An 11,694-nucleotide genomic window follows, 5' to 3' on the forward strand; every position below is an offset into this window, starting at 1 on the left:
ATTGTCATAAAGTCAGTTCTAGAGCATATAGCCAGGCCCCATAATGGCCACCCCTTGATAGACAATGAAGCTGAAAGGATAGAGGAAAACCAGACATCATTTGTTGAAACTTGACAGAAAAAAGTATTCTCTGTTCAAAGTGAGAAACATAACGCCTTTTTCCTTTTCCCTTTTTTTTTCAGCAAAGATTCATAGAGTGATTAATTTCTAGAGCAGTCTTCCGGTGAACGTTGTATCTGCATGCATGCGCCTTAGTGTGATTTGATTAATCTATAGATCATGTTTGATGAGCCATTATATATGTTTTGTCATAAAATCTATGTTGTGCTTATGAACCTGTCCATATTTTGTGGATATCAAATCGACGGAGGGAGGTGTTAGAGAAGTGTTGTTCTATTTTTAAGGCTTTAAATCATTTTGTGTCCACTGTCGACTTTGATGTTCATGCTCAAAACGACTCTTAAACATGATATTTGGATATGGCGATCAAAGTTATCAATTTCAACAATCTCAAGCCGTATTTCAGAGGAAATGTTGAAACCCTGCATGGAGCTTGGTAGTAATATTGAAAGGAAGATTAAATTCGATTAAATTTCCTTGTTATTAACGCCCCTCTTAATCACAGTATCATACCTGTACATCACAAAAAGTTCAGGCGTAACGTTGATTAATTTTGCGGGTTCCAGCGCAGCATTGTTTCGCCAGGTTTAGCACTTGAATGTTAGATCTTTCGAAATTGATTGGCAAATTTGTATTTCTGTGTGTTAATAGTAGCATTATATACAGTGACAGAAGTAATTTTTGTCTAATTATTTGCTTCGCGTGTCCTGTGAAATATAGCAAGTGCATGCAGCGAACTGCGTGCTCGCTAAATTTAGTGCATTGTGATTTGGGATGAACAACAGTCCGTGGTCTTATCAGAACAATTCTATTTATCGACACCTGCGATAAACTTGTGATATTATATTCAATACAAAATTATACAAGTAGATAGAGGTATTCGCTTATATGCTTATTAATACTTCGATCTCCCCGGAGCATATTTTGGGTGCTTTTATATAAAATCAGAGATTTTGGTTCTTCTCCTTCTCCAATCTCCCTGGTTGACCTACACATCTGCAATTCTCCCTCACCCAGATATTTTCATATCGATAAACAAACATAGTCTCATATGATAAATAGCCTCTATGTTACATCCATATCTACGAAAGAGAGAGAAAAAAAAAGTTCCGTAGTGGACTGTATACAAAATTTGTTCGGGAAAAACTGGAGTAGGGACTGCATTCAACTCGACCACAGCACCAACAGCCATACCCACACATCGGACACCACGCTATTCAAGAGAGCGTGTGTAGTCCAAGTCGCGTCGCGCGCGTCCATGGTCGCGTCTGCTAGATAGAGTGCCGATGTTTGCCTGCACGTCTGGTGGCTGCTGTAGTGTAAGGTACGGTCTGAACAGCGATCAATCACACGTTTCATGGCAAAATGTCTGCGACGGTAGAATACGAGCCTGCTGAAATAGTTTATGTTGACAGACAGGTGAGCATGATGTGCAAAATTTGGGTTATTCTTCCTTTTCTTGTAGTGATATTCTAATCAATTGAGACGAAGAAATTAACGAGTGCGTATGCTGTTGTGCGCTTCAGTCCCATGCATGTATATTTGTGTGAGTGACTGTCCGGCCCTATCGGTGCGAGATTTTATTATTATTCGTTGTTATCATTATTTATTCGACCAGGTAAAGAATATATGATACATATCATAAACATTAAGATAACATAAACATTTTACCCTAATCACACAGTGCATGCAAATTGGAGTAGGGCCTAGACCTAACTGCGAGCGTCCCGGGGTTAGGCCTAGACCTAGAGTCCAGAGTAAAACCCCCTGCCGAGGGCCCAATATATTCGGCCGGCCTCCAAAATAGGGACACTTATCACTTAATATCACAAGCTAGCAAATTCTACTGTCACAACACAAGCATATCACATCGTTTCACATACTAGCACACTCGTTCACCACAGGAAATTGACCGAAAGATCGGTCTGTATCTGTCCGTCGGGAATGTTCCGCGGAGACTGCGTCTGGCTTTACGGATCCCCTTGGCGTCAATAGCAAAATATAAAAGAGTCCTCCGGACAGACGGATCTTTCTGTCTACACAGGAAAGTGCCTGAGTCACTTCCAAAAATCCATCTAAAATCCCAAATTTTGCCATCAAAAACCCAGAATCGCTGCAACTTTCCCAAAGAGCGCGCGAATTAGGTCCCGTGTAAAGAATCGGGGTCACCGAAAAAGTGCTAAAAATTGAAAAATTATGCCATTCTGTTGCGAGATTTTTTGCTTATCGCAAGCTCAGAGTGTGATGGTATCCTCAAAAACACAAAAGAAAAAACAAAATCTCTGTACGTGCCAATGTAGTGAATAAATGTACAGGGGCTGAATGCAAGTGCAGAGTCCCAAAAAAATTTGGACATGAACGGACGCTGCATACCCCGATGCAACCTTGCGCCAATAAGGTATAGCGCGTGCTCATTTTTCAGCGGTCTTGTATGCATATTGACATTGCGCGCATATCCAAATTTTGGAGTAGGCTGTCCGAATTTTTGGGAATTGACAAGGTGATAATATTTGGGGTTCTGTGAACTTGTATGATGTATTTAACAGTCAATATTGGGAAAAAATTAGGTAGATTGTAGTAACACACATTTCTATAGATCTAATTTTGTAGAGTATTATTTGAGTTGAACAAATCTTACAGAAAATCTTTTAAAGTGTCCAAAAATTGGGGGTTTTACTCTAGATCTAAAAATAAAATTTACATACCTTGGTAGACCCTTCATCTACATGTACTGTAGAATCTATTTAGTGTTTGGTTTAGGTGTCCCAAACAGCATACACGCATAGAATAGTGTGATGGGGTATTCTGCAGTTCCCCCCTTTTTAAGAAGTAATCTCATAGAAGGATTGTTTTTCTATGAAAAGCCACAATTTCAAAGAAGTAGCAGCCATCACTCTGAGTCATCACATTGTCATCACGTCTTCACACAGGGCGCAAAAAGCTTCACCAGCTATCAGCCAGCTTTTACTTCTTCTTCTTCTTCCTCCTCTTCTTCCTCTTCTTCCTCCTCTTCTTCCTCTTCTTCTTCTTCTTCTCCTTGTTTGGTACCGTAATGTTTAACTGACAAGTCGGGCTTTACCATCCCCCTCATACGCAGGCTGATCTCCCTCGATATATGCTGTGTGGAGGTGAAATGGCTGATACTTAGTTGCCTTTAAACCAATGGCCTGTCACTCCAGTCCTTGCAGTTGAGTTTACTGTACGTAATCTGAAAATTCTTAGACTTACATATGTGTATAAAAGCATTGAGGGAGTATGGAACTTTGAGAAAAAACATGGTCTATGATATCCTGTATACTCTATTGTACCGTTCTTATATATTTTAATGAAGGTAGTTCAAGCATTTGCTTAGTCACATGAAATATTGGGGTGGTCCCCATCTTGAAATTTGAGCATGTTACAAGCTCAGAATCTGAAAATATTGCAGAAATTGTATGTGCGCGGAGCGCATATCACGAGCACATAGTGTGCAATATTTCACGTCTTATCTCTGTGTGTTGCTTACATTCAATGTTCTCTCTCATGTTTTGCACACAAATGTCTTATAAAGTACCAGGTAGTTTCATGTTTCTAATGTTTTGCACATATTTGAATACATTTTATTTTGAGCTTGTTGCAAATTCTTGAGGATGTTGCGTAGCATGTTGCCGGTTTTTGAGGATGTTGCACAAGAATTTGAGCATGTTGTAGAGACATGCTGCTAACCCATCGTGGACCACTCTGAATATCATGGGATTACTTTCAGGAAATTTGATTGCAAAATCAAAATGTTCGACTTAACCCTAACCTGTTGTGAGAGTCTGGATGAAGTGGGTACTGTTATTAAACCCATTTCTAGAAGCAGCTAATTTGCTATACGTACAACACAGGTTTCAGGACTACATTGTGTACATTTGTCCGAGTACTGCTCAAGTATATTCCGGACTTGCCTTAAACAGGTTAATCAGATCATTCAAGGGCACCCATGAAACATGAATATTAAGGTAATTATGATGAAAGGGATAGCTCTTTTTTACATGTTTTTAAATAGATTTGGCTACTTACAGTCAGTCATATTTACAAAATTTGAAAGTCAAAGTGGCTTCATTAAGACTGAGTGCAAGACCTTGATGTTGGAAACTTAGCGATTTGCTTGTGGTATTTGAACAAAATTTTGAGTAAATACAGGTGGCTTTGAAGTGATGTGAAAATATTAATTTGTTTGTTCAAGATACTGTTATTGAAAGTCATCAATGTCCGTAATTTGTAAATTTCAGATACGAGAATTACAGGTACTTCGGGATGAGCTCTCTACTTTGAGGAAAAATGCAGTAAGTTGATTTTATTTTGGTAAGATGTTTGAACAAACGTATACGACAGCTTAATAAAGGAAACCAAAACCCAAAGAGCAATGTGGATTGAGTGAAAGCAGCAACATTTAGTAGAACACATCAGTGAAAGTTTGATGAAAATCGGACTATCGATGCAAAAGTTTTGAATTTTAAAAGTTTTGGTGTTGTAATAACTGGATAAGGAGACTACTAGAGTTCATGATGTCATGTGTGAACAATAATATATAGAAACTAGAAATGTCGCTATGGCGACTGGTATGCCTCCGCCATAATGCATGATTCTCCTAATAGATCTAGATAGTACATGTGGACAATGTGTGATAACATTTTCACAAAATTGGCAAAATATTAAAATGACAAGTTTGTCACAAATGTGTTGAATGTTCACCTTCCTTGACCTAGGTTTAATTGGATGAATAGGAGAGCATGTATTTGGGATTTAAGGACTTTAACTTGACTTTGACCCATTCATACGTTTATGCATTGAGTAATTTTCATGGTATGGAGAAAAAGTGCAATTTCTGTATTGAATAGTAAATTGTTACCATTTTCATCTGGCCTTTGACCCTAAGATTCATAAGATAATCACTGTCAGGCAGAACATGCATAAATATGTAGTACGTTTCAAGATAACTTGAGCCACTTCCGAGATATGGAGGAAAAACTTAGTTCAGCACTTTCACTTGATCTTTGACCTTTTGACCTTTGAGGCAAAAACAAAAGAAAAAAAAAACTTTCCAGAGAATCTCTATTAGGTTATACATGCATACACCAAGTGTTACAAAAAAATAATCCTGCTGGCATTGCATAAATATGAGGGAAATAGTAAAATTTTTAAGTGTTGCCCTTGACGTTTGACCCCATGAACCCTAAATTCGCTAGATAATCACTGCCAGTCAGTACATGTGTATATACTACATGTATGTTCCATGAAGATACCTTGAACAATTTCCAAGGTACAGAAAAAAGGTGAAGTTTTAATATTTCTACTTGTCCTTTTGACCTTTGACCTTTGACCTTTGACCTCATGACTCAAACTTTCACCAGAGAATCTTCATCGGGTAATACATGCATACACTAAGTTTCAAGAAAATATCTTCAGGCATTGCATAGATATGATGGAAATAGTGAAATTTTATGTATTTGACCTTGACTTTTAGACCTTTGACCTTGAGCTTGTGCACCCAAAAGTTGACAGGCTCAACTTCACCCCCTAATACACATACATGCCAAGTTTCATTAGGATACCTCAAAAGGTTTTGATAGTTACCCTGTCCACAAAATTCATTACGGATGGACAGACGGACGGACAACCCGAAAACATAATGCCTCCGGCACCACTTCGTGGCAGAGGCATAAATATAAAGAGAATTCCACAAAAATTTATTTTACATGAAAATTACACATTCCATCAACTTGATACTGACATGTGTTAAGGGTAGCAATTATACCCCCTGCTTTCTAAAAGCAGTTTGTCAAGTGCTCTTTGATTATGCTAGAAAAGTAAAAGCAAGTTGAATTTTCTTTATATTTTCTCTACAAGTTTATATTGTTGTCCACACATGATGTCATAAACTCAAGTAGTCTCCTTATTCAGTGGTTCCAACACCAAAACTTTTAAAATTCATAACTTTTGCATCGATTGCCCGATTTGCCTTAAACTTTCACTGATGGGCTGTACTATTGTTGCTGCTTTCACTCCATCCACATTTCTCTTCGGGTTTGGGTTATTAACTCTCTTCCATGAACAGTATGCAACTTTTTCCATGAACCATTCTGGAATTTTGTGAACTGATTAATAAAGTTCAGGTAGTGACTTGCAAGTTACAAATCTTGAAATTTGACATTTTACGCTCTGTCATGATATGAAAAATTGGTTTTACTTTCCACTTGTCACAACTTTACCTAAAGTCATTTGAATTCCTCCAGTCATTTTTTTAAATGCATAATGCAAAGCTTCTCAATATTGCAGTTATCTTCTTGTCATAAAAACTGCTCATACCTCAAGAGTTTATCCAAAGTGTTCATCTAACAGTAAGTTTGTTCTACTTTATCTTTCCTCAGACCACCCTGCTTTGTTGATTGATTGTGCTGTGCATGATTAAATTGCTCCTCCCCCCCCCCCCCCCCACACACACACTTATCTCATATTTTGCTGTTAATTTTCCCATCCAGACTGTTTATCAGCAGCAGCCAAACAGCCAAGTCTTCTTCCTGGCCTCCAGAGGACGCTGTCAAGATGAGTGCAGAAGTAAGAGTTCAGTTTACTGTAAAACATGACATTTTCGTGGCATGAAATTTTCGCGAATTGGAGCCGATGGCCTTATTCGCCGCATGAAATTTTTGCGAGTTGCCTCTAACATTCAATGCGTATAATGTAGACAAGAGCTTTCTAGTGTAATTTAATTTCAGGAATCGTGGCACTTCCGAAAGTCACAAAATTAAAATACACGCGAACATTCTTTGTTTTACAGTAGTTTGGTACATTTTTTTTTAAATTTCACATTGAGGTATTATGTACAATGATAAGATACCATACACAGAGACAACAACAACAACACTTTACAAAACCAAGGACAGTTCACATACACAGTGGAACAAGCTTTGGGATACTCACAAAACACTTTAAAAAGATCATGATAAGAGTACATTGTACCAGTAGTGGATGTGGGAAGGACAGAAAGGTTAAAGCTCATTCCCCTGTGGAGTACATGCACTGTGTAATATACATTGCTTAATAAAAGCCCAAACAACAAAAACAAACAAATGCACAATGTACATGAATCAAAGAATGGCCTACATGTATTACATGACTTGACAATGAATTGAAGAAGAGAAAGAAAAAATGATTTGCTGGTAGTCTGACATGCTACAGCTGAACAAAATTTGTAACAGATATCCAAAAGTAAGATTTAATCAGTAGATGCATATGAAACAAGATGTAATTATTAGTCACAGAGAAAAGTTTCTCTAAAAATTTCTTTCTGAAAATTTCTAAACATCAATAGGGCAATTCTGCAGGTCTTTCATCAAAATATTCCAGATTTTAGGGTCATGATATTGTAAACTTGCTCAAGACACTTCATGCTTTGAAAGTGGGATGAAGGGTTAAATATTTAACAGTTCCTTTCTTCCTCTCTCTGCTTGAATGTTTTTTAATAACATACCTTGGATAGCATACCTTGGATGTGGGCGTAAAGTTAGACTTAACCTATTTGCCCCTCGGTGTCGTCATTACAGGACATTAATAACTTTTTGTTAGGCGCTGTGCAGTATAACATGGACAAAAAATATCCCATCGGGGTTGTATTTGTTCTTGTCTTGACTCCAGAACCTCTTCTAGGTTAGACTTGAAACTATTCACGGATGGGCTGTCAACTACAAATGATGGTAACTTATTCCACTCACTAATAACTCTTTGAGAGAAAGAGCACTGTCTCACTTTGGACTTTACATGTTTCTTCAGTATCTTAAATTTATGACCACGCGTCCTTCCTCCAACTGAGAACTCAAAAAAATCTGAGAACTTCATATCATCAATCTCATTCACAATCTTAAAAATCTGTATCATATCGGCTCTATGCCGTCTATATGCCAATGAAGGCAATTTCAAGTGTTTAAGTCTTGCTTCATAACTCAAAGGTCTGAGTGGACGTATCATTCTAGTAGCTCGACGCTGTACATTCTCTACTTTTACAACATTCTTCTTCCAATGAGGATGCCACACTGATAAACAATTTTCTAATGTCGGTCTAACAATAGACTTGTACAGTTGAATAAATCCTTTCTCATTAAAAGTAGAAAATGTGCAATTGATAATTCCAATCCTACGATTCGCTGCAGTACAAATTGTATCCACATGATGAGTAAAATCTAACTTCTTGCCATAATTTACTCCAAGATCTTTTACATGATAATGACATGTTCATTTGTGGGGACTCTTTTGAGAGTTGTATTTTTTCAATCATTTATTCCATATCTGCAGAAAAGATAGAGAAACTGGAAAGGGAGAAGACCGCTTTGAGGCAGAGAAGTACACATCAATCATCTTCTGGAGCCAGTCAATGAGACAGGTGACAATAATATGTATTTTTGTTGAAAATATCAAAATATATTTATCTTCATTGATGTCAATACCGATCAGTACTGATATGACCTGACCTTCGCAATCATGTACAAATGCTCGCAAAGTACACATCTAGTCCCTATTGGTAATCATTCAATGGATGGATCAATAAATTATAATGGATCAATCATAAGAGATGAACATTACATGTGTTATTATTCCTACTCCAGCTACAACTGTACTACTAACTATTACTACTTCTACTACTACTTTTACTACTTCTGCTACTACTACATAGTTACAATAAAATGTGTCTAGACTACAAACCATCTGGAGTTATGGTTTATTGAGAAAAATAGTGATATCTCCTTATATTTTAGGCTTTATGGCAAATTACATGGTAGGATGTTTTGTGGTACATATCGACCTACACAATTTGCATCAATTGTGATATCTCAAACATATTTTTAAAATCACTTCTCCCGATGGTAAACAGTACCTTTAAAAAAAAAAGAATGCCCAAGCAATTGTCTATATGGGAAGTTGAAAGAGTTCACAATTATTGGCCACTGCTTGTAAAGATACTTTGTGAAATGAACATCACTTGAACTTTTTCATTATCTCTTTTCTTTTATTCATATTTATTATTGTCTCTAGAAATCATGATGTCAAGAATGGACTTGAGATGATCAACTTCTCCACATCATGTCTGCGCCAGCCATCTGTCCAGTGCTGCAGCGCTGAGGAGATTCCACCAGGAGGAAGCTAATTAAGGCAATCCTTCTACCTGTCTGCCTCCTTGCTGGTTTCACTGTGATGAGACTTCTGCGTTTACACCTGCTTGAACTCTCGGGGGAAATGAGTGCATTAGCGATGGATCTCTGTCACCTTCCCATCGACCTGAAATGGACACTTGATATCTTCTGACAATTTTGATATAATATGATGGTCTTGTTTACCAAGGGTAGCCTCTTCAGTGTTGCCACTGCTCTACCAGAGGGCCCTGCCATTATCATTACCCTAAGCATTGCCAGGTACCCCTTTATACACCTGGGGTGAAAACATCTCATCCAAGGACATATCTAAAGCACTCCGCATTGCTCAAACTCGGTACTCTGTTTAAACGTCAAGAGTCTTATCCACTACATATGTCACAGCGCTCCCACTACAGTGCATGTATTGGCCTCTTCAGATTTATATGGGCAACTTGCAGTTTAGCTGCCAAGCCACTTGTGCCAGTAGTTTCACTTTCAACTACTGGTACAGTATATTTCATATTGCGTATGCCGTACAGCTGGCCGTACACCTGTTTTAGAACCTTTAATCTGCCAGTGTTGATCTAAGGACAATGTTTTCCTCACATTAGATATCTGTCCGTATCTTTTTCATGTGTAAAGTTTAATGAGCATCAGTTGTCTTGTGTATTGAACCTCTATTCTTCATAAGACTTTGTTTTCTACTTAAGAGATTATATTCTCTCTTCCATGATCTAAACATTACCATCAAATAGTACAATGTATATCTTCTTTTTTTTTTTCTCTCAGCTTTTCCGGACATTTTGCCATAAAATGTTTATTGACAATTCTCTTTTAAGCATTTCTATTCAATATGGAGCTCATTTATCAGAATTTTACTGTATGTGTAATTGCATTTGTGTTGGAAATGAAAAACAGATAAAATAAAGTGAAAATGACATGAATTCTTCCAAGTGACCTTCTCTCCCTGGTACCCATCATCAGTGGTAGGACAGTCAGTCTCATCACCCCTGGCAGGTTTAGCAGCAACATGGTCAGCGGCTGCTGGTAAAGCTTTGACCACTTATGTGATAAGGGATTCCAGCTTATCTGTCCTTGTCTGCACATCACCCATCAACTCCACATGGGGATTTTAAGGTCGATTTCGTGCTTGCCTTTGCAACATTTAAAAAATGTCACATTACACGTTATAATGCCTTTGCTGCATTACAAGAATGAGAACTCAGCTTGGTCTTATTCCAGCCATTGTTGGCAAGACCCAAGCCTCATTTTAGCCCTCCTGCAGTAGATGGTTTCTTTCCTGCTGGGATGGTCACCCATTGTGCTATAAAAAGAGCTTGGCCATGGCATCTTTCTGTAGTGGGCCATAGATCTTTCTTGCACTCCATTATAAAGAATTTCATCCCCCCCCCCCCCTCCTTTCATGCCGTAATGGTTCCAAAATGTCCAAAAAAAAGGTTGTCAGTCACGATTATCACTCAAAACCTAGGTTGTAATGTGAAAAGGGTGGTAGGATGTTTGAAGACTAATCTGCATCCTTGATATACAACATGGTGCAGAATGTGAGTGTGGTCTCATGTGTCGACTGTCAAGGATTGCACAAAAAAAAAGAAATTCTAAAAGTTCATGCATATCAACATTATGATCCTAAGGTGATGAATAACATTACTGTGAAGCATTACCTCCATATTACATATTACTTTTGTGTGTTATAATTTTGATAGATGCAATGTTTGAAATAAAACGTCACAAGACATGACATATCAAATGTTTGCTGACTGAGGTACTCTACCTATGGTAAATAATAATGCTAATGTGTCTCCAGTCAAGTTTACCTACATGTACGATTGTAATGAATGACACAGTGTAGTGAATAGTCGAGTCAGTCACAGAGGGAGTAATTGTAAAATAGAATTTTATTCCACATTCTAGCAAATTATACAAAATACATTTTGACATGAAATGCATCTGAAGGGCAGTACTGAGAATCGAAAAATAAAATTTCTTCACATTCATGACAGATTTCAACTACCACGAATGTACAGAGCAATCTAAGAGTCAATACAGTGAGCTGTAGACATGTCTACGGTGCACTAGCCAGAAATATGTACGATGGATATATGCATGCAATGTATGGACTACCGTTGTACGAGACTGAATCACAGAGATGAGGGTACAGTACATAAAAATTGTCTGTGTTGTACTGTAAAAGTGGAAATTTTCACGGTGTTAAACTTTTTGTGCATTTCGCACAACCAGAAACTAGCGCAAAAATAAAAGCATGAAAATATTCGGAACATTTTTGCTTGCCATATGTTCCAGTATGTTCTGTCTTGATTCCGCGGAATTAAAAACACGCGAAACTCTTCTTACCGGGCCAAGTGTGAAGAATTAGTCACACGAAAATTTCCAATTTTACAGT

The 11,694-nt window shown here is 37.7% G+C and overlaps 1 protein-coding gene across 1 annotated transcript; it reads left to right on the plus strand.

Annotated features, from left to right (window-relative positions):
• Positions 1–1,413: 1,413 nt before the first annotated feature.
• LOC140243927 (ASNSD1 upstream open reading frame protein-like) lies at positions 1,414–11,016 on the plus strand. The gene is made up of 5 exons (XM_072323597.1): positions 1,414–1,539; positions 4,377–4,430; positions 6,627–6,702; positions 8,437–8,524; positions 9,175–11,016. The coding sequence occupies exons 1-4, from the start codon at positions 1,486–1,488 to the stop codon at positions 8,517–8,519; spliced, it is 267 nt and encodes an 88-aa protein (XP_072179698.1). The 5' UTR covers positions 1,414–1,485; the 3' UTR covers positions 8,520–8,524; positions 9,175–11,016.
• The last annotated feature ends 678 nt before the right edge of the window (positions 11,017–11,694 follow it).

Source organism: Diadema setosum, chromosome 20 (genome assembly GCF_964275005.1).
Source record: "Diadema setosum chromosome 20, eeDiaSeto1, whole genome shotgun sequence".
In the NCBI taxonomy this organism is placed as follows: domain Eukaryota; kingdom Metazoa; phylum Echinodermata; class Echinoidea; order Diadematoida; family Diadematidae; genus Diadema; species Diadema setosum.